This window comes from Scomber japonicus, chromosome 9, assembly GCF_027409825.1.
Source record: "Scomber japonicus isolate fScoJap1 chromosome 9, fScoJap1.pri, whole genome shotgun sequence".
In the NCBI taxonomy this organism is placed as follows: domain Eukaryota; kingdom Metazoa; phylum Chordata; class Actinopteri; order Scombriformes; family Scombridae; genus Scomber; species Scomber japonicus.
Window position 1 is genome coordinate 18,718,704 of NC_070586.1, and position 24,935 is coordinate 18,743,638.

The window sequence follows — 24,935 nt, forward strand, 5'->3', positions numbered from 1 at the left end:
TGGACACCATCTTCGAGATGACTACACATTTAGAACCCCAGGTATTGGTGAATAAACACCAGAGAAGAGAAAACTGAATATGGACTCCGGACATAGTGAAAAGGCAGAGTAAAACTGGTGAAGTAGAGGAATCTTCCTATAATCTCTGAGATGGTGCCTTTTCAAAACTACAAGGGGCTGCTGTATGTAGGGCTACAGAGAAAACTATGTTGTATATCCCTTCATAAAATAACTGCCCCATAATTGCTTATTAGTTTAAGCCCCTTGGAGTTGTTTCATGGCTAAAGCACCACTAGTCGTCCACCAAAGGCAGCCCGGCAGCTCACGAGAAAATACAAGTGTTTCCTGTTGTCGGAGCACAGTAAAATAAACCCTCATAAGTGGGCTTTAGACAGTAACAGGAGTCAGGCCATCTCAGAACATCTCCATTACATGAGGCAGTCCTCACATCATAAAACAGAAACAATAAAAAAGATCCCATTTCACACATATCCCGAAAAATAATCCCCTAAATCCCCTAAACAATCACAAGAACAACAACAATAAAGCAAAGATTCAAGCCCCCCCCCCTTCCCTTTTTGCACCTCATCAGCATGGTTTGCAGGAGGATAAAGAATGCCCCAACAGACCTCCACCTCCTTCGTCTTCTCGACATACAAAATGGATACCTCTGGAAACACCCAAGCAGAAACTGAAAACGTAAAGATTCCTATGTACATAGATGTCTATCTTCTGACTTTTTAGCTTAGACATAATGTATTTGTTTTACCACCCCACCCTCCTTTTTCTTCTCCTCCTCTTCCTCCTAAACCAACCATATCCTTAGCAGCCCCTCATATGGAGGTGCCCCTGTCTGGGTCATTGCCATATCCAAAGTTGGGTCCAGGACCTGTGGGCTGGTAGGGGATAGAGGACATTGTTTTAATGGGGCTGCGGAAGAAGCCACCATTGGGGGCCCTCTGCCTGAAAGGGCCCACCCCGCCAGTCCGGTGGTCCTGGAGGCCGCCCCCGCCACTGCTACCGAAACCAGCGGAAAATCCAGCAGCGGCTTTGGCAGAGAGGCTGCGGCTGAGGGTCTGGATCTGCTCGGGGATGAAGGTGGTGGTGGTAATGTGGGTGTTGCGGAAATCGCTGATCTGCTCGAGTGCCTGGCGTGCGGCAGGCAGCGCATCCATGTCAAGGGGTGTTAAATCGACGGAAGAGGTGGAGAATTGCTTGTGGGGGCTTTCATCCTCGGTGCACAAGCTGTTAACCCTGCGGTGTAGGTGCTCCAGGTCGATCTCCTTATCGTCCTGCAGGTGGGGAGGGGCAAGGAAGGAGGACGGAGAACAGGAAGTGGTGATGATAAATGGTCGAAAGGAATAGAGATTAAGACAAGAAAAGAACAAACAAGTTGGAAAGAAAGAAAGGATGGGATAAGAGAAAGATTCAGGGAGAATATTTAAGGATAGGAGAAGGTGTAGAGGGAAATGAAGGAGGGAAAAGAAGGTTAAGATGTGAGGAATGAGAAAGTGGAAAGAGGGTGATGATGAAGAGGAAGATGAAAGGGGTGAAACAAGGAAAGTTGGATGAGGGAAGGAAGGGAGAGGAAGGAGGTAAAGGAAAAGGAGTGAGGGTAGTGCAAATAGAGGAGTATGCAAATGGATAGAACAGTAAAGGAAACAGCAGAGTATGTGCAGAGAATATATATTTTGAAAAGGAAGACATGGAAAAAGGAAGACAGAGATGGGGGTGTGTTTGTATTCAGCAACAGGGATGCCATCCATCCGACCAGTATATATGAATAGTAAGAACAATAGTGAGAGCAAAGAGCGTGTTAAACAATGCAGGTGAGAAAAGGACGAGGGCAATACAGCACGCATGTGACCAAACAAAAGTTTTGGCAAGTGAGATTCAAGATGAAGTAATTACAATAGTTAAGCATAAGAATGAAAGTGAGTGTGACACAAAATAACAATAATGGATATTTGGTGGCCACATGGGTGTGACAGGAATGGGGAGAGAGCAAGAAAGAGGAGGGGAGAGATGGAGGGAAGGATAGAGAAGTACACTCTGAGTTGTGGTCAGGATATTGAAAGAGAGGAACATACAAACACTTCTACACGGTCTCTATGGGAGTGCAAATAATTTGGAATACACACAGAAAACACACTGCCATCATGCTGTGTGCTTTGTGATTCCAGTGCTAGATATATTTTCAAGCAAGTGTTACCATACATATATATATATATACATATATATACTGTATATTATTACATTAATATATATTTTTTTACAATTAACTTAATCTGAGAACATTATCCTCTGGTCATGTGGCTATCATGCCAAAAATTCACATTGAGATTGACATCTCATTTTCAAGTGATTTTTTTACAGGCCACAAACAAAACTATCATTATAGCTATTATGGTTTATTTATCATTTGCATCATATAATATATATGCCATAACTTCAATCAAGCATTGTTTATTACATTAATAACAATTCCATCTAAAGACAAAGCACATACATTAACTTAAGCTCTACCTTAACTTACAATATAAGTTAAATGAAACTTACAAAGCATACTTTATGTTTCTACATTCACATATAAAAACCTTATCCACAAGTCTTAAGAATGGTAACACTGTGAGAGGTGTTACATGCTTTTACTGGATAGGGCAGGGTGAACAGTGGTGGAGGGTAGCTCGGGTAGCTCAGTTTGCAATGAATGAGGTGAGGATATAGAGAGGAGAGGGCTCAGGTGAACACATGCTTGAAGGTTGCTGCAAAGAAATGTTTTCATTTGTTCAGTGTCCATACATACACACACATGTGTCAGTGTGCGTCTCTGCCTGTTGTTTTTTTAAAGGTAAGTAAAGGTTTTCTGAAGTGTCTTGGAGGAACAGTAAGTGGTGGGTAAGTGTGGGGTGTCACATACTTTTAGGTGTCTCATGTTGATATTCATGGAAATACTGTTTGGCTAAAGACGAACAGGTTTTTGAGGAGGGGGGGTGGGGGGGTCACATTACTGGGGGTAAATACAGATTTACTGACCGTGTCCTTTGAGTCTGGGGTATCTGGAGGGGGCTCTGGCCCTACCGTATGTAGCTCATGGAGAGGGGACCAACAGTGCTGCCCCCTGGTTGCCATCTAAGGAAGGGACAGCAGCAGGAGGGAGAGGAGGGGGGCACTAACGTTTGTTGTGACACTATCATACAGACACTAAATGTTTAAAGGAGGGTATACTGAAGGGGTGTACAGAGTTGGTATCAAACGAAATGAAAGGAAGTGAAAGAGAATCACAAATGGTCAGTCTGCTGTCTGTGAAAGGAGAGTCACGGGTAACTATAAGGGGTGAGGGAAAAAGACTGAGGCAAGGAAAAGTGGAAGGTTTTTGTGGAAAGAGTGAAATGACCTGACTGCATTTGATTTAATACTTCTGTCATCATTATGCCCACAGTAACATTACAGAAAATAATCTAGTAAATAGAAAATAGTCTAATAGTTACTCTAAACTTCAGCCTAATTTTTGGCTTCATTTGTAATCTAGAAATCTCTATGATACATAAAATAAATGTTTTAATGCAAGAATTAACCTGCATGTATATCTCTAAAGAGCATGTACCTTTGACAGTCTGGTCAAAGATGATGCTCCATTTTACTTTATATAGAGAGGCAGCACCCTCTAATGGCAGGAAGGCATCAGTGCATACACATATTCAACTGGCAGCATGCCAGATATAAATTATTTTAAAAAGAGGTACATGTACTCCCAGTATTGTTATACTGTAAAAACACCAAGATTTGACCCTCTCATTGATATTCATCATCACTCTTGTTACATTATTGTTGATAAATCAATATATTTCAAATAGCCTCTATCTTCAAGCATTACTAACCAATGATATATTATCTTCTATTGTATGTATAACCTTGGGGTGGGAGGTGAGGTAGTGAAGGTGCTCATTCTCATTTTGGGGGTGAGCTCGGAGGGGTTGGTGGGTTCGTAGGAGTGCTGCACGATCAGGGCACAGGGAATGTCGCAGCATGCTGGGGGCTGGTAATGGGTAGCTGTGGGGGCAGTGGTGTTGGCAGTGTTGGGGGTCTGGTTCTGGGTCTGACCACCCAGGGCAAGAGGATGTTCGTTGGGGCTGTGAGGGCACGGATCAGCAGCTTGCCTGGCAGATGGGCCATCTGCCTGCTTCTGGTGTGAGCATGTGACATGTGTGTGGATGTGTGTGAGCAAAAGGAGGACAGTGACAGAGAAAGGGAAAACGAGTGTCGTGGAATAAACAAAAGTTTCATATAAATGTGTTTGTGTGTTTGTATGCATGCATGTTGAGTGGGAAGATTCAAACAAGCCCCCCAAAAAAGTCAAATAGACACATAGGCAGACAAACGGCAGACGGGCAAAAACAGAGAAAGGATGAGTGACAGACATGTTCAGGCAGATGGAAGGAACGTAGGGTGGAGGAGAGAGAGAAATCATTTGGAGAGACAGACGGGTGGGGGGTGAGCGAGAAGAAAGACACGGCAGTCAGTCAGCACACACAGTTAAGCAGGTCGTTCTGTGTCGTGTCCTCAGAGAGACATTCACACAGTCGTTATATACCTGGAAAGGGGAGATGTTTAAATGCCATTTTGTATTGCTCTCTCCCTCTCTCTCTCCCCCTCGCCCGCTACACCCCTCAACACAGAGTACTTATCTACAAAAACAAAACAAAAAGGCAATGTGAGAGCTTTGAGCCACAGTGACACAGATCATTCCCTAGAGTTAGGACGAGGAGATCGGCAGTTCCAATTCAAACCACAAACTTTAAAAATAAGAGGTTAAATGTTTTAGGTGTACCAAAGAACCTGATACACAAGGAAGTGCCTGCTCTTCTCATGCTAAATCGACATGGATTATATGAATATATCAGACATGGTCAAAGCCACAGATGTTATCACTATGGAAGAGTTCTGACAATGATTATATATATATATTCACTTTTTATTTAAGCAGTTTATCTCAGTTTTGAACTTTTGGAGATGAAATTGATTCCAGTGACAGAACTCTTTCATACAAACCTCTGGTTGAACATTTAAAGACCAAAAAGATAAAGCAATATAGCCACCGAATGAAATGGGCCTCAGACACTCAGTTAGAAATTGTTTATCTGAGAATAAAGATGCCAAAATTTACACTAGCATCCAGACCATTTTAAGGGGGGAAACTTGACATATACAGAATTGTCATTACAAACATCCAGACATGACCCACCGAAGCACCAACCCATGAGTTCAAATACTTCTGAGCACAGGAGGAGCAAAGGAGTTGGGAAACTGAGAATGCCTAAAAATGTAGGTGAAATGCATCATCACTTGTTACAAAATAAAAATATATTCAGGACCTCACAACACACTGTAGTGTACTGTAGTCATAATTCATTTCATTGTGTTCAACAGTATCAAAGATCCCAAAATGGGAAGGAAGACTTGCAAGGAGATTGTTAATACACAGTTACACAATCCCGCCTTGTTTTGTGTACATTTCCTTGTTAAATGTGCTCAATCAAAGATACAGTTCTCATTATTGGTGACCCACATTAGTCAACTCTGGAAGCGTGTGCATTTGTATTTATGAGTGTATAAGCCCAAAATTGTTTACACCAAGAAGCAGCCTCATACTGTAGATAACAATGTCAGCCATTCCACAACACAAAACACAGAACCATAGCACACAAACACTGACACATAGCCCACATTTAAAAGCAGTTAACACAGCATACAGTATGAATGTAAAGGCATATACAGACATGTACAATATGTGGTTATGCATGTTTTAGAATGAATAAGAATCATAGAGAGACAAACAGTTTAGTCGTAAGTTTGATAAGTCAATTTTGGGTTTCATGTATGCAGGAAGCAAGTATGTGGCAAGTCGAGGTGATGTTGGCCATACACTTAGATGGCTGAATATAGTCATGGATGATGCCAGTATTTAAGGATTTTATGTGATTCATATTAATAAGTTGTGTATGTGCCATTGAGAGTAAGATAACCTGATTCTTGGTAGCTACTGGTGAGAGAGGGAACAAACACAAACTGAAAACCACGGGGGCTTATGAAGCATGTTTAAAACAAACTGAACACATGTACATATTGCATTAATGGGTTTCATGATATGACATATCTGACACAAAGTGTGAGCATTCATTTTACTAAGACATCTGACATTATGAGGGGTTAAATGTGAGGCAGTGATAGTGTGTATGCATGCATGTGTGTGGGTGCAAGCTGTGTTGTGTGTGCTACTGTGTAAGCAGCCATTTTGAGGTAGCTGTTTGACATCTTCAAGGAGGGATCTTTTGACTTTCTGATTAGACATGATGAGCACTGTCAGTTTAGTTTCGAATACACATTGTTTGACAATTGTGTTATATGTAAATTTAGTAGATTAAAAATGTAGAGCAAGACATTTAAAAACATGGTTCTTGTGATATCCACAACCACTATGATATTTCATATAGAATAATCAGTAATGGTGGTGAAAACCATTTAAGTCAATATGACACTGGTATAAGCTGTAATCCAATATATAAATCAGTCTATATATGTTTTAGTGGGTACATTAACTCACTGTGTTGGAGGAAGCAGAATCCTCATGCCAAGTCTGCACTCCCAGTTTGTACTCTTGATCCCAGTGTATCTCACTAAGCCAAGTTTTTAAACCTATGCATAAAGGCTGGGTCACCAGGTTTTCCAATTTAATGTGAAGCTTGCAAAAATGCATAGGAAACCAGATGCTCTTGGCCCAGCATGATGGTCTCAAGTGGTGCTAACATTCACTCTGATGGCAAGACAGAGGCCAATGAGTTCCTCATTTAAACGGACAGAGAGCAAGGCGTCTAGTGTAGTTAATTACAAGCTTTATGGTTTGCTTCACTTTATTAATTTAACTTTAGGAAGTTGGATGACATTAAACACACTAGACTTACTCCACCGGCCATGACTAAGGCCAAATTGCATGCAGAGTTTTCCCAAGTCGAGAAAATGCAACATATGCAATTTATCTAATTTGTCGCTTTGAAGTTGATTTAAATTTGTCTTCTTTCCTCCACTGCGTCAAGACATGCTGCAGTGGTCCCAGCATGACTCTCTTCTGTTCTGTTCTCACTAACCATCTTTGTAGCTGGTTGTCTGTTTGAAAACATCCTGCAAATGATGATTTCCAAGTATGATTATTTATTAGGGGGAAATAGGAAATAATACCTCAGCCAACTACGAATGCCTGATTTAAGTACTAAATCTCATTTTTTAGTTGACAGTGGGCACGATAGGCAAGTGGTCAGGCTAAGGATCAGTATTTACTAATAAATACCTTGAGCTAATCAAATGGCAATCAATAGGTCAATGTTCCAGGAGGGTGAAGGCTATATGTCAAGGGTCAACTATCAAAAACAATCATGGCTGACTGGGCCAACTTCATCTTCACCATGGCAGCACTAACGGGGCCATTCTAACAATTCACTTTAATGTTAGTTTGTTCTTACATGGCACATCCCATGAAAAAGCTTTGTTTTGTTACATCTTAAATGTATGGCCAAGATGCTTTGTTTTAGGTATTCAAATAGGATCTTAACCACTCATCTTAGTGTAAAAACAAAATTAAAAAAATCCTCATATCTATATCATCTTTTTTTGTAAGCATGACATGCTGGAGTCAAGGACTTTTACATGTAAATGAACATCTGCTACATTCAAGCCCTTGCCAAACAAGTTCACATAACCCTGATTAAACCTATCATCACCATATAAATCTCTCTGTATGTCAGAGTATACAGAGTTATTAAATCTGGTGTCTTGTATGACATTCCTGCACTGCTGCACCAATAGTGATGCGTTTAAGATCAACCAGTATTGACTGGTTTCCCTTAAGAACTACTGGAGAAATTACATCATGTTTAGCATCCTGACTCATCCTGATGTCTCATCCTGTGCTCTGCCCTTAGGTAATCGTTGGACTGCAAGGCAATGTAGGACTATAAATATGTCACTGCTTGAAGTTATAATAGTTTTTCAGGCAAGAAAGTAACCATTTAGATTCTCTAATATATGATCAGTTTATCTCAATTACGCTTATTTATAAATTTGCTTCATGTTTTTGGAGCTGTGAGGAGCTGCTGGCTAGGTGGGAGCAACTGGACGACATACACCATAACAGCGTGTTGAAAGTGTTTTTATAATTACTCTCACTGCCCGAAGGGGGAGACAAAAGTTCAACACAGCAGGTTTAAGCTTGCATTTCTATACATTACTACTTGAAGTATACAGTGCACCCTATCATCCATATCTGACCTCTAAATCAATAACAGTAATTTTCGTATTTAAGTGATTGCCTTGATATGCAAAACCTTGAATAAGATCCACAAGGAGAATCAAAGACTATCACCGTTTAATATCCTGCTGTCCCTCCTGTTCACTGTTGCAACTCCACTACTGCGCTCAGTCGGGGGCTGATTCCACCGGCTGCTCTTAGGGGCTAATGAAGCCAGCGGGGGTGTGTATGTGGGTGTGTTTGTATGTGCGGCAGTTGAACCATGCTGTGCTTAACATGAGTTTGTGTTCAACCAAAGATTTGGTCTCTTTGAGGCTGCTCAGTGGTGGACATGACTACTGGTCTGAATGACAGATTAAAGCTGGTAACTGAGCAGGGGGCTGAAGGTAGGGAGGGTAAATGGTATGTGTCGGTGTACGTTGTCAAGTAAAAAATACTGTTGTTTGATCAAAAATAAGACAACATTCATAGTCAGTAGGGTGCCAATGTTGCATTTGAAACATAATATACATTATATCTAGGACCCCACATTATTGAAATTATTTCAAAAAATGAATAAATCATTGTTCAAAATGTTTCACAAAGCTACGTCTGGTAGTGGTGGGAGTAGCAATGTGATTTCTTACATCACATGGTTTTTCTTTTAGAGCAAAATGATTAAGCATTGAATCAACTGGAAGAGGTCTGATATCTGTTTCAGACATGTATGATCTCTATGTGATGGGCACATCTTGCTCTATTCTCACTGAAGCTTGTAGTCAGTTTAGCGGGACTTCATGCCATATGGCATAACATAGACTGAGCTTGGGAGGACTCTGCATGGATCTTCATAGCTCCTACTTGTGTATTCACAGAAGTGCATTCATTGTTGCATAACGCTAGAATGTCTCATCTTCAAATGATTCATTTTCTAAAGAGGAAAGAAGAATCTACATCGTGTGCAAGTAAAACTGAACAATCAATGAACAGCCCAAAGAACATGTGATAATTACAACTAATCATTTGACACTGGTGATCTGTTGCAAGCAGTTGCAGGTGATGTATTGGACTGAAAACTTGAAGTAGTTTGTCAAACAATCCTGTGTATACTGCAGTGATTATAGCTGATGAGGGACATAATTCAAGCCACAAACCACTGATTTGTAATTTGCAATAAAACACAAATTACTTGACACCAATTATTTTTTTTGTAGTATATGTTTGTATCAAGGCACATCACCACATTCACATCATTTCTATCTGTGAAAACAGTTAGATGACTACTTATAAGAGTATATAAGCAACCTTCTCCAAAAGCTAGAAATTGTAAAAATATAGTAATCAAGTAAGTTGTGATTGACTAGGAACTGCTACCTTGATTATTTGGAAGCAGTAATTCAAGAGTTTTTTTGACATTAACTTAACCTCTTAACCTTAACCTATTAACTAACCTCTAAATTAGTTTCTAGATGATTGGTGTTATTTATATATTTATATTTATTCATGAAAAGTAACCTGATCTGACACTAAATCATACTGGGTATATATTTCCATACCCACATTTTTGTATTTTTTTCTAATTTACTTATTAGCATGGCACAAGGATTAAGTAGATAAACAGGCTGCTCTGACTTGTTTCTGGTAGCAGGAGTCATGCAGAGAAGTTCTTAGGCAGTCCTAATTAGTGCTATGGTCATTTCCCCCTGTTAAAGCTCATTTTGGTAACCCTGCTTAAATATGTGTGATATTACGGCAGGCCATTATTAACACTTCTTTTCTGATTGACGTTAAGATTTGTCCATATTTCTAAGGCCTGCAAGGTGAATCATAGGTTAGGATACATTTTAACATGAATTCTCTAAAGCCATTATCCACAAGTTAACCTTAACCTGTCATTATCAAACTGCTTCCTCACAGGGGAAAAAGCAATTGTTTGAAGTTGAAGTAATTTACCTGATGGCAAAACATTTTCTGCTAAAATTAATCTGAGCTGCTTCATGCCTCAGTCTAATTTATTACCAACACATAAATAATTAACTCTAAACCAAAAGTGAAAATATTATTTCACACATAATTACATTTCTTTCAGGTCATCAGTGGCACGTTTTGCATACACACATTTGTTACACTGTGCTGCAATTTCACAGTTTTGATTCAAGTTATTTACTTTAACACTTCCTCCCTCTGTGTTTTGGCAAATTTAACATGGGAGGTGATGTGGTTGGTTGTGTATGGAGGCTGAATTGGGAGCTGGCTCAGATTTTTGCCAAATCCCATCTAATGGGATATGTGGCATGCAACAATGGCTAGTGATTATATTCTGGTTAATAAAAGGGCCTGAGCTTGTGTAATTATAATTCATCATTGGAAAACCAACTAAACATGCTCTCATATGGGCTTTTCTTTGAGGATGCTACCTTGCCTGTCCATGATGAAGTGGACAAAGCGACCACATCATGACAGACTGCAGGATTTCTATCCATGGGAAGATGTTGCCAGAGTCACTTTGATTGCCTCGAATGATATGCCTCCTGAGGTGATCAAAGCACATAGTCTGATTGCATATTTCACAGGGTGCTGCTGCTAATTTAAAAGGTGTAGTAGTTCTACTGTTTTGGGGAGAATGCTGGTATAAATATCCATGTTTGATATTGTGAGTCAGTGTTTTTGACTCGGCTCTGGTCAAGGCACACTACAGCGTTACAACAGGCCCTCAGGCTGTTTTTGTATTTCTGTTTTTTAACATTGCCAGGGTCTACTTTTCTCCAAAACATTAACATTTCAGCAAAATAAGTGGTTGATTACCCTGCTGACACTTTTGCATTTGCCTAGTTTTAAATTAGTCAACATTATCAAAATAGTATTAGTATCACATTTAAAAAATGAGATGAGATCAAGCAGGACACCAGCACTAGCAGAATATTGAATACACTGCCAGACAGGTAAATAATTAATTGTTTTTAAACAGTTGTATTGAACTGCATTGAGGATCATTACTGTAGTTGTGCATCATCAGAGTATAAAGACATAAAGGGATTTTGCGAATACCGTGTAAATATGGTCTTAGGGGACTGAATATATTACATTGAAGACATCAACTCATTCCAGGGTGTATACAGGTATAAACAAGTTAAATTTAAGACTTTTTAAGACCTTTTAATACCACTTCTAAATGAAATTTAAGACCAAACGTACGATGGAAATACAGTAATATTTCCAAGTAAACACACTGACAGTATGGTAAAATGACAAATGACGGTTGAGTTTAAGAACATCGGCTAAATGTGTGTCATGCAAAAAGATCACAAAAATGTCATTACTGTCCTAAATTAAATTACTGCGGCTGTACTAAGTGGTGGTGGTGTGACTCCTCATGTATGTTAATGGAGTGGACAAAATATTAGGAACACCTTTCAATATAATGCACCCTAATCTCTCAATAATGAACATAAAGCTGAATTTTCACCTTCTTGTCAAAAAATGTATAAACTTCATAAATGTAGAATTTATAGCAGAGCTGCTGTATTGGATTAAATTAGATTGGAAGCCAGTGAGTCTATTTTATAGTTAACTTATTCTCTGAACTATATTACAAGTTATCTAGTATTATACAGTTAAAGTAGTTATATTCAGCTTCAGTAGCGTCATGTTTTTTGTTGAATGCCTCACTCTCTCTCTTAAGGTCTGTTGAATGAGAAACCTCTGAGTGACTTAAAATTGATGTTGTGTAACATCAGCTGATAAAACGCGCAGCACCACAGCATAGTGTATAGTAACGTCACAGTTACCTGTCTGAAGATTAACGTTGTTAATGGTGACATCACATGGAGCTGTTTTCATTAGTTTTGCGGGCTCCGCTGTTTTTTTCTGAGCAGGTTCTTCCTCAGATGATGTAGATTTATTTTTTAACCAGCGGTCTGTGTTTGTTCCTTAAACTTAATATCACTGTTAGCTTGTCTGTGTTATGCTAGCGGGAGGTGCAGAGAGCTACAGGTGTGTTCAGGGTCGCAGTCAGACAGTCGGACACAGCGGTTCCGGCCCGCTGCAGACGTTGGTTGAACATTAATACATCGCTGTAAATGTGTGCGGGAATTTCCCGCATTATAAGTGTTGGATTTGCGGGAATCAATTAAATTGTGCGCAATACCCGCAATCCCGCGCTGAAATTCAGCTGCTTCATACACACTGCCAGGCACCGATCGTAACCAAGAGTATTCATTCCTGTCTAGCCATTTGTGATTGAACTTGCATTTCCCCATGTTTAAGTCGAATGGCTATCAGTGCTGAATTAGGCCCACCTGTAGATGCTTTACCCTACGCCATCAAGAGCTGCGCAATACGAGCTGCGCAGTAGACTACGCTCTGACCTAACCATAGACAACGCAGCACAACGCAGCACCGGAGAAAAAATATTCGACCTAACAAAACAGATTGCCCGCATTTTCGCGGCGACGAGACTCACATATTTAAGACCTAAGCAATCTGAATTTAAGACAATTTAATACTTTTTAAGGCCTTATTTTCATGAAAATTGATTTACGACTTTTTAAGACTTTTTAAGGACCCGCGGCCACCCTGTCATTCATACTATGTAAACTCTCCTTGTGTGTGTAAAATGTGAGGAGTATGTGTATGTTATATCATATTTAATATGTTATATGTTGTATCTGGCATCAGTATGAATTGGCAGTACGTTAGATCAAGTAATGAAGGCAGTGAAGGAATAATACCCTCTTTAATTAAGTTAAGTTAAATTTGCTGCTTAATTCAGTTTACACTCAGACTCAATCTGCTTTTGGCATAGAATATTTCTTTGGTTAATCATTTTGATAATTTGATGGTAACCTTAATTATGAAAACTATTAGAATTAATAATATGACAGCATGCTTTATAATAGTCCTATTAAAATCATCTGTGGGCGAGAAGAGAAAATGAGTACAATGTTCTTGGAGATTCTGAACACATTCAAGTCCTGTTTGACCTTTCTTTTCCTTCCCGCATTCCCAGAGTTTTATGTACACTTATATCACTGGATATCTAATATAGCACCTCCATGTTTCTTTTTGACAGAAAATCCTAGTAACAAATACAGTCCCAGGGTAGTACTGCTGATCTAGCTTGTGTGTAAATCTAGTTCATAAGAAGTGACATTGTGAGCATGGGAAGTTTTCAAAAGTTCCAGATACTGTCAGTGTCATAACTACTGTCTTGCATGTTGACTTTGAGGATTATTTTTCAACTTAGTGTCTCCAGCCACAAAGCCAAGACTTTGTAACAAGTAACTCTACATTCTTATCACCTTAGCTCTTACATGATTTATCCCATCATTAGCTGTCCATTACTCTCACTTCTCACCATTTTTCTTACTTTGGCCCCTCCCTTCCTTTTTTCTCTACCCATTCTTAAACTGCTCTAATCTAGGCCCTACATCTCTCTCTGTATCATCTCTCCTCCTTTAGGCCACCCATCCATTCCCGTACCTCCTTGGAAGGGACTCTGGATCCCTTTCTCCGTGACCACCAGCTTTCCACCATGGCAATGAGACAGGAGAGCACCACGCCGGCTGCCAGGACACAGAAGACGCCAGCAAAGCTGTGGATATCCAGGGCGTTGCCACGCTGTCGTGACTGGACTGAGCTGAAAAGGTCACAGGGGCTGTCCTTTGGCCACCACTTGAGTTTTAGTATATCCATGTCACCATTCTGCTGAAGCTCCAAGATTCTACAATGTAAACAGACAAAATGAAGAAGTATGTAAGCATATAGTCATGTATGTTCATATACTTTACACACAAGGTTTTTCCAGGATTCTGGCAAAAGGAAGTGGATATATCAACACATATTGTAATGAGAATAAGTACTGTGAATTCATATGTAGATGCATGAATGAACAATAAGCTAAAAGCAACCATCAGGAGGGTAAGATACCACTTTATAGTACAGGCACTGTCAGCGTTAAATATTATTATTAAATATTAAATACATCTTTTAGGAATGATAATTGATTTTGTCTGAGGGCCATTTTAATTATTAAGAAGTCAAAGCCATTCATACAAAACAATCATGAGTAATGAAAAATATTCATACAACACTGCAGCTTTTTCTGCAGTTGCCATAGTGCTTCTCTTCCATTTGAGGGCAGTGTTGGCCAGTTAAATCCCTCCCTGATCCCTGACAAGCATATTGGGCTGTCAAACTCATTATGCCTAACATTAATATGTTTTGCAGCACAGCGCGAGTACACTGCCACAATGTCATTATGCAGCCTAGCTTTAGTCCCGCGATTGATGGCTTCAGAGAGGATACAGCTCAGAGGTTGATAGGGTCCCTCTGTTAGCCTTCAGCTTATTATTTAACTAGGTCGTTCGTTTTGGTTTGGAGGAGAGCTGCAGACACACACAGACATGCATTCAGAGGTTCTGTTAGCGTTCGGCTGGATATTTAACAGAGGCGATCTGGCATGGAGGCGAGAGGAGCACAGGGAGAAGGAAAGACAAAAAGTAAAAAGGCAAACCAGCAGTGTATGTGTGTTTATGCATATAGCTCCTTCATAGAAACAAATACGGAAAACAAATAGATGGAAATAATCCCACATACATACTCACACAGTCACAAACTGCTTGCATGTCCAAGCAAATTTAAACAGGATTCATACATACATGTGTACATAGAGACAGATGTTTGCAATTATCTGCAGAACTTGCTGGGGGCAAATGCCTCCTGCAATTTCAATGACAGCATGCTGACATCAATGACAGTGCCCATCTCTCATCTTCATTTTTCCCTCAAATGGAATACACAAAACAGACTGAAATCAATCAAGAAATGCAAATGAGCCCTGCAGACAGTTTATATAATTAATTTCATCCACAATAGCCAGAAAACATGGCTCATTTCAATGTAAATCAGCTAAACAGGCTCAGCATGTTGCTTTATAGCCACGTCACTCTCATTTAGGGACATTCTCTTATCATTTCCTGGGCTCTACTGAGCTAGTGGGACTGAGAAACAGGGGAACTACAATGTCAAAATGCAAGTTGTGGTTGTAATTGATGGAGATAGAATAAGAAGAGAAGAGAAGAGAAGAGAAGAGAAGAGAAGAGAAGAGAAGAGAAGAGAAGAGAAGAGAAAAGAAAAGAAGACTTGAGAATTGCCTAGACAGACAGTAAGAGAATAAAAAAACTCATTAGAAGAGCAAATCCACCAACAGTCATTCTAATAACAGATCATGTGCACCAACTGCTGACTTAAGTGTGGAATTGTCTGGCTGAGATCAGTGCAGATTAGCGGCAAGATTAGATACGATTTTGTGTAGATGATATTGACTGAAAACAAATTAAATCAAACTGATCTGCACTGATTATCAGAGGCTTAATATATAGCTTGTGCTTTCAGCAGTAGTTTTACAGTATAACGGCAGCACTCGCCTTGAAGAAGAGGTGGTCAGTGTAGAAATCCCCATACCGCATATTAATCCTGCATGTGTTTGTTTTTAGTAGTGCAGTGGACCTTGCTGCTTTTTCTTTCAAACATGTTATTACATTTCTTTTGGACTGTGATATTTAATAACGCAGGACTTGTGTTTCTGACATTGCACTCCTTGCACCTTCCGAGTCCTTGTTTGCTGACTACTGGAGGAGCAATATTGTAACAGTACTTTACTTTTGCATGCAGGGCACACTGTTGGTATTTTCAAGTTGACATGGCTAAGATTAGATTTTTGAACTTCACCTGTATTTAATCAACATTTAAAGCATCCTTACTAGTTTTTTGAGAAGCTGCTGGCAGTATCACAGAAGAATCACTGTTAAAACAAGCTTTTTCTCCTTAGATAAGTGTTGTGCCTTTCATACAGTGCTGACCTTTTTAATCTGTCACATTGACAACAGATGCCTGTCACACACACACACACACACACACACACACACACACACACACACACACACACACACACACACACACACACACACACACACACACACACACACACACACACACACACACACACACACACAGGCTTACATCCTGACAGACAGCTTCAGAGAAAGATGGATTACACAGGCTAATGAGATGGAATAAGAGCGATTCCACCTATCAAATAAGCCAGGCGATGTTTTGTCAAAATATTTCATCATTTCTCGCTTGGAAATCAGCCAACTTCTAAAGATTTCTTGTCTGAGTTGATGTCTTTTCATGTCTGTCAAAAAGAGAGGCGTGCTTTATGTTTGGCGTTTCTGTCTGTTGTCTTTGCTCATGAGTTGACTGTTCTATGTGTCACAAGTGTCATGTCACACGTGTTTTTGTGTGGCACTTGAGGAGCGGCAATAAGGAACAGCTTTTTCTTGTTCCATCTCTGTTAACATCTGTGAATGGAATTACTATAGACAGATGTAAATGCCTTTTTTTTTTACAAAATGTTACAGAAGTGTTGACCTTTGAGGGAAAACAAATTAACATTTCTCTCCTTGCCAAATATCAGTGGATTGTAAATGAAATTGTCAAATATTTTACAGGAAACCCTGCATAATTTTACATATAATTTTGCTGTGTTGGTAACTGGCTGCATCTGTAAGGTAAAGATTAATGTTCAATTTGATTTTTAAAGATTAATGCAAATATCCAGATTATGCCGGCCTATTTTTATTCTAGGTAATCACACAGACGCCAAACAAAACAACGAGAATAAGTAAAAGGCTCCCTTCTGAACTTGATCAAACATCCAGCAGATCAAAACAACAACAGCAACAACAGTATATCAAAGAGAGACTTTCATCAGAGGAAATATTAGGATGTGACTAAATTGTATGTAACTTTGAGGGAGGACAGAGAAGAACAGACTTGAGATTCAGGACAGAGTGCTTTTCTCTCTCCCCATTACGACCCTGTCTGCCCATAGAGCTCATCATCTATCATTTTGCACTAATTGGCCTATCAGAGTTATGCAAAGACTGCTTCTGCGATAGGTCCTTGAATCCTATTACACTGACATGCACTCATAAGAACACACACACACACACACGCATATAATGGCTACATTTATACATAAAGTAATGTGGCTTTTGGTCCTGCTCTGGTATTGAAGTTAAAATGCCTTTACCCTGCCCATAGACTGAGATAAAGAAGGAAGAACATTTGGCAATTCTGAAAGTAATCTGAATTTGTATTTGGATTGCAAGTGGAAATAACAATGACTAACATGCTGTACCACACGCTCTCTAATACCCTTTTAATGTGACAGCAACGCAAACATGAGTGGCATATGAGCTTGCTTGGGTAATTCTAGTTCTAATGTAGTATTATGTTACTATTGATATCTTTGTTAAATTGTGTCAGTTATAGGTAAGGGATACTTAAGTTTTGAAAGAAAAAAGTGAACATGGCTCATTTTTAAACACACAAAAGCGGCTACCACTGTTCTTCATTTATCTCTATCCCATGGTTGACAGCCAGGATGAAAGGCCACCGTGAGTTGCCTGACAAAAACAAGGGTTGAGTCAAAGGTTTCCTGCAGTACACCATCTGTCTAGATTTCTAATTTGGCTGTCGCTCTCTCACCACAAGAACTACATCTTCCCTTGAAAAACACACAGGCACACACATTGGCATACAAACACACACCAATACAGATAGAAATGTGAAAACACAGTAAACTTCTATACAAACACACACAGCAATATTGGTGTGCACAGTATGTTCAGAAATAACTGACATGAAGAGAGCTGGGAGTAGCTAATGAAAGTTCATGTGTGCATGTGTCTATGTGTGTGCATTGAGGCCTTCGTGTCCTCATGAAAGATCCACTACATTATGCTGAGTTTGATGGAGTTCATGATAAAGCACAGGAGAAGAAATCTGACAACTAATTAATTTTCCCCACAGCAGTCTGCTTGTACCCCTGCACAGATATCCAACACACTTTTTGTTTTTCCAGTCATAATATTGAACTGAAGGAGTGTACAGTTAGATGTGTTTCTTTGCTTCTTTTCCTTCCTTCAGGGGCTGTTAGTATTTTTTGCTCAAGGCGTCATCAGTCAGCGCACTACTGCCTGAGGTATCAGGAAATAGATCATTTTAAGCACTAAGAATAGCTTCTACTATACATCATTGCAGTCTGAGGACGTACAGTATGGGTATTAGGGCCATGGCCTGATTTATATTAATGTCAAATGCTTGCTAACATCTTATTAAAAGTATCATTGTCGATTGCAGTTTAATGTATGTTAGCTTTCAATGTCAATGTCAGCGGCATGCATGAGGGGAGTAAAGGGTGTGTGATGGGTGAAATGTAATTACAGAACAAGTGTAAGTTGTGTTTCTATATGGCTTCTATGGCCTTTTGTGTGTGAAACAGCTGGCCTGTGATTGCACGTACAGTATGACTATATGCATAGTTCTCCTTGTAATGTAATGGTGTGTTACTAAGTATACAGTATGTGTGTGGGCATGGTGCGTGCATGGGTCTACTTGTGTTTGTGAGTGTGTGTATGAAACAGCTGGTGTTCTGTGAGACACATTAACGCTGTGTGTGTGTAATGAGTTATCACCTAGCTTTAAGATCGTTGACTTTGACTAGGGAGATCTATAATGACTTTAACACTCCCACTGGCTGTTAAAGCAAATGAGTAAGGGTTGCCCGTGTGGTGGGGGGCAACTTTTGTATGCTTGTGTGTGTGTGTGTGTGTGTGTATGGGTGTGTGTGTTTCTGCCTCCCCATTCTCTCTGCAGTGGCTGTTACTGCATGGACTAGATGTTGCCATGGCAACTCTATGGCAGCAGCCTTGATGGCAGGATGATCACACATTATTAGCTGACTCAAGTTGAAAAAAAAAGAACACCACAGTGATATGGATGAAGGAGAAAGGGACAGAAGACTTGAGGAAAGGAAGATAGGGTGGAAAGGAAAGGTGACAAAAGAGAGAGGGAGAGAGAGAGGGAGAGAGAGAGAGAGAGAGCGAGAGAGAGAGAGAGAGAGAGAGCGAGAGAGAGAGAGAGAGAGAGAGAGAGAGAGAGAGAGAGAGAGAGAGAGAGAGAGAGAGAGAGAGAGAGAGAGAGAGAGAGAGAGAGAGGGAGGGAGAGAGAGAGAGAGAGAGAGAGAGACTGATTGTTACAAGAAAAATGTCAGAGGTGCACATATGCAGCACCTATTTAATGCCTTTCCACGTTATGGGAAGCCAGGAAGACAGGAAGGACACAAGCATGAATAAACAGTGCTCTTTTTTTTAAACTCTCACTTTCTTTCGGAGAGACAAGTGTGCTCTTGTACACCAATCATTGTGAAGACCAATTTGAGATTTAGACTAGAATTAAGATAATCGTGGGGCTGTTTTAGGGTTAAGGTTGTTTTTAGACTGAAGAATATAATCAAGTTTATGTTAGCGTTCAGGATAATGGTTGGGGTTCAGCACAGCCAGACACACATTCAGACAGTAGATTCCTGAATTCAAAGTTAAAAGAGGATAATGACCAGATGCATTCTTTGGTTTATAAATCTTTGAATCATCCGACTGAAAGGTTTAATATTTAAATATCTTAAAAAGGAGCATATGTTCCCTCTTTAACCTAAACTATATTTCCCAGAAATGTGTATTTGTAACAATTTTGATCAGCAGCCCCCAAAGCTATAAATGATATCCCTACTGGAGTGAAATGGACTGTTAAGAGATTTCACAGTGTGTTGCTGTACCACTGCTGCGGTATGGGAAGTGTCTTTCTATTTAAATGGATGGCGGGGCTGTTCCAAACAGAGAGACTGCAGGCTACAAAGTGAGCTTTTAAAAAGCCTGTTATCTCAGCACCTGGCAAACTGATCGTTGAGTCATTGGTATTGATCAACTTGGCTATCAACCCCCCTCTAGATATATTATGGCCAATTTCTGCTATGGGACAATGGACTGTAACTTAATATATTGTGTTGATTCTGCAGTCTTCCCAAAGCCCATTCATAAGACCCCAATAAACACAGGTTATGTCCCATGTTGCTCTTTTCCGAGTACCAGATTTTACTGCAGCTATAGCCCGTTAAAATGCAGAGTGGTATGGGTTAGATGATCAAGCATTATGGGACACAGTTCAATGATTTTCAGAACCGGCTAGAAAGACCTCTTAACTGTTTCTGTGAGAGGTGTCATAGTGTGTCATTGTAAAGCCTACTACTGTCTGAGAACAGTACGATATGTCTGCAGCAACTACAACAGCCTTATTCTTTTATACACATTTTCTTATCCTGTCACCTCTGTAGCAAATACAATTTTAAGTTGGAGACAGCAAAAAGTGGAAGTTGCTGTGAGGTACGAGGTGGAGAGAGAATATGAAGGCAGAGGGAGAGGAGATGTGAGTCAGAGAATAAGGTAGGATGGAGAACTGAGTGAGACAATGAGAGGGGAGCAAAAAAAAAAAATCTGGCAGTGTGTTCAGTCTGGATGGATGGCTGACAAAAAAATCATACAATGAATGGAAGGAGTGTGCAGGTGACAAAGTAGGGAAACGGGGTAGGAGAAGAGAGCTGAGAAGGAGTAAAGAGAGGAGAAAAGACAATGGATTAGATGAGTGAAAAGAAGAAGAATGTGAAATGAAATGAGCGCAGAGGTGGTAGCGGGAGGGGGTAGGGGATGGGAGACAGAGGTGTTATGCTAAAATGAGTTTGCTGCTCTGAGACGACCGTTGGCTGTCAGCTCCTTAAATGAGAACAACACTGGGTTGACAGCTCAGTTACAAGCTTAACACAAAGCTGGCAAAAATCAGCAGACTCTGGCTGCCGCAATGGTGTTAGACTCACTGGAAAACATGATGGAGAATAATGTTCGTATAATGAAGTCAAAAAGTAGTTTCAACATAGTTCTGATGACTGCAGAATAGATTTTGCTGTCTCAGTAGAACCTGTCGTAGAAAAAAATATGAGATTTGTTCATGAAAGTATCTGGAAAGTGCACAAAAACAAGTTGAGTTAGACAGTCATACAGCAGGTCTCTCAAGGTTATGTGGCTGCCGGTATTTCAATTACTCTGGGAAGGTGAGAGTGACACAGTGATTAGGGAAGCCAGCCTTCAACTGAGCTGAGCTCAAGCACCCATGTCAGCAAACATCCCCCTGAAGTAACCTTAAATGCTGAATCACCACTAGGTCCAGGTTCCCTGAAGCTGATTTTGACCTGACTGTGGAGATGAGAAGTTAAATTGAAAATATTCCTAAACAAAACATCAAATTATTATCATGTTGAGTTTTGCTATGTTACCTGCTTCAATGAACAAGACTGACTTGTCAAAAATATAGAGACAAAGAAGCACAAGAACTGTTCTGGCCTGTGCTAAAGTCACTTTGTGTATTCGTCTGAATCAGTTCACTACTTTTGCTAGCAGGACAATGAATGACTATTGATCATGAGCAGAGGGACTCAACAGCATCGACCCAGTTAGCGAAGTGCACCTGCACCTGATTATTCTCCCCCTGTGTTTTAGTAAAAAAAGGCGAGAGGAGAGAGAAGCTGAGACTGAAGCACACATCAATACCCCGACGTCTGGAAAGACTGTTTATTCAACGACAGACTGCTGGAGTCTTCTCAGACAAAAATATTATTCCATATTATATTTTATACAAGCTCTGGTGGTGCATATTTGAATTTGGTTTGCTTTTGACCAGGGTTTATTTTGGTTGGAAGATGTGAAAAGAATTAATCAAAAAAGTCTCTCCACTGACCTTCCTAGTTGTAGACCGAGCATTTTCATTCTGGCCTCTATTGCAGTTACACTGTGTTCGACCTGCTCAGATATCGATGAAATATATCACACTTCCTGATAATCAAACATGTTGATTTTCGCAGCACAGGCTCTGCAATACTCTTGTAGCATAAGTATAACTGAAGGTAAATGCAAAAATATCAATGGGTGAAAGCTTAAATGGTACTGAGAGATATGGGCTATTTCCACAGACCCACATGTGTCTAAAGTGACATGTTGAAGAAACATCTCAACAGATGACCACATCTTCTGATGATGAGAGCACAGCATTGACCACATATTCCACCATGTCACTTTTCTCAGGTGTGTGAATACATGAATACAAACATGCAAAACTTAAATTTGTCTTGTTTAATAGCCACCTCATTTGTACAACTGTAGCCCTCATTATCTACACACTCCATACATTTGTCTCAACTGTTTGATTTAGGTAAATTCTTTATAAAAAATGGCATACATGTATTTAATTATCTTAAGACCTGTGTTCATGAGGCTGGTGTGGACATGAGGGGAAAGTAAGTGCAGGAAGTGTATTATCTGCCCTGCAGAAGCACCAGATACAGTCTCCACTGCCAGCCTTTGAAGCTGCACACACCTGCAGCTGCTGAGAGAGATGAGCCACTTTCAGCTGATCCTGCTGACTGGCCTTTACATATGATGGACTTACAGACATGCGACAAATAAAAGGACAAAAAAACACATGTAGATGCTTTCATATAGATTAATTTGTATGTGTATGAAAAAGATGCGAATCATGATTCACATCTCAATACAACTGAACAGCCACTGGATATTTTAACAGTGTGTTAGATAACACTTTCTACCACCATCATCAAAACAACCAACATAAGGGAATATCTTTTGGAAGAATAGTGTTCAACCCTCCAGTAACGTTCAGAGATTGGAGAATATGATAGGAATAATTCAAGCTCTTTTGCTTCTCGAGGTGGAAAAACACTTTACTGTACTAACACATTGGGTATTTCCTTTCATTTGTCACTCAACTGTATATACTAAAATATATAATAATTGTAATTAGATTTAAGTGAATAAATATTACAATAAACAAACGGCATGTTTGTGTCTTTAAAAGCTTTGCTGCACATTAGGAACAGTGACTCCACAGAAAAAAGCATGCCCAGGGTTCAAACACACTGTCCTACAGTGAGGCATCAGTGGTAATCACAGAGCCACTGTGTCACACTTTCAATTAACAGTGTGTCACTATTTGAAGTCCAAGGAATGGGGTAAGAGGGGTTATTTACCCCAGAGTCTTTGGTTCCTCAAGTAAACTTTGCTAAGCTTAATTTTTCCAATTAGCGTTCTAAGGGTTCAATGTCATACACTTTGTCAACAAAGTTTTCCATTAAGCATCATTAAGCCACACTGTGTGTGTGAACTGGAACAGATTATCAAGCTGAACTAGGAAAAACAACACAGAGAAGGCAAACGGTCATTAACCATCATTAACACATCACGAGAGTGAGAGAGAGACAGAGAATGACAGAGAGAGTCACATCCCCATCATTAATTGTGATTAATAAAGATTTAATGAATGTACTAAATGTGTGGGCTGAGTTTGACTGTGATAGATTGGTAGATGAGTGGCAGCTTTAGAGAGAGAAAGCTTAGACCAAGATGGAGCGAGAGTCAGGGAGATTAGATTGGACACTTGACATTAAATCAATTTTTTGTCACCTGGTACAATGTCATTGTAGTAAAAACATGTATACGTACACAACATACACACACACGTATTCACTCATACAGTCTCACTCTATTTCTTTGCTGGCCATCCCTTGAAAAAATGCATTGTTTTCCCCATATGGATTTGGAAACTGAAGGTTTCAGAGCCTCCGGCTAACTCAGCTCATTATGTGAATGTGTGCATGTGTGTGATAGACAGAAAGAGACAGTGAATCAGATAACTTGCTGTTTAGCTTTTGGCAACGTTAACAAGTGCCTTGATCAACCCTTCAATGTACTCCATAGACCTTTAAAAGTGGATGCAGACTTTTAACAATACATTTAGTGTTTTAAATCTAAGAACTGATTTTGATCTTTGTGTTGAATTTGTTGCTAACTTTGCTGTTAATGTGGCCTTTTCTTCTTTTCCCATGGGACAAACATTGGAAATACAGTTAATAATATTAAACAGAAAGAGAGTGTCAGAGACAAAGAAAGAGACAAAAAAAAAATCTGGCAATATACCAATCAATATGTCTGTCCCCTGCTCCATGGGGGAAGAAGAACAGCAAAGGTTGAGCTACCTTGAGTTTTGTAGGACCCTACCAAGTTCTTTTTAGTAGACTTTTTTCAGTCTTAAATTATCCTATATACTTTAGTTGTAGTATAATAAACTAATATGCAAGCAAGTTGGCATAACTCATTGCAGGAACATTCAGAAGTCTGTTATACAAATTGGGCTATTAAAGGTTGATTCAGTTATTCTGGAAAATGATTGTTCCATACACTTTTTGTCAAATTCAGCAAATAGCTCCTCTCTGCTAGCTGTCTGTTTCTATGTGTGTGCTGAAAAAAAGCTGGTGTTCATATACAGTGCTGGCTCTGTAAATGGCAATACATACACATATTGGCGATTTGTTCTCGTGGAGACCTACATGCAAACTATTTTGGTTCAGTAAATCTCTACTGTCAGTCAGCCTGGTGAAGGCAGTTTGTCTGGCTGCTGACCTCCCAGCTCCTTAGCAGCTGCAGCTAACAGACGGCTGCTGCTGAATGTAGGTTGAGTGTGAAGTGGGGCGGCTGCAAAGAGGTGGAGAGTGTGGATGGACTGTTGTGTTCACGTGAGACAGTTTTTTTTCTACTCATGATGAAGTGAGAGGAGCAGTGACTCTACATTTGATGCACCACTCTGGATTCTGCCATTTTTCTCTTTTGCTTGTTGCCTTGGCAATGGG

The 24,935-nt window shown here is 39.8% G+C and overlaps 1 protein-coding gene across 1 annotated transcript in view; it reads right to left on the reverse strand.

The window, feature by feature from the left end:
* Positions 1–833: 833 nt before the first annotated feature.
* grid2 (glutamate receptor, ionotropic, delta 2) overlaps positions 834–24,935 on the reverse strand; it is a 537,845-nt gene continuing 513,743 nt past the window's right edge. The window contains exons 15-16 of the mRNA XM_053326218.1: positions 13,763–14,003; positions 834–1,292 (exon numbers count right to left, since the gene is read on the reverse strand). Coding sequence (XP_053182193.1) covers positions 834–1,292; positions 13,763–14,003 — 700 coding nt within the window. The remainder of the gene's footprint in view (positions 1,293–13,762; positions 14,004–24,935) is intronic.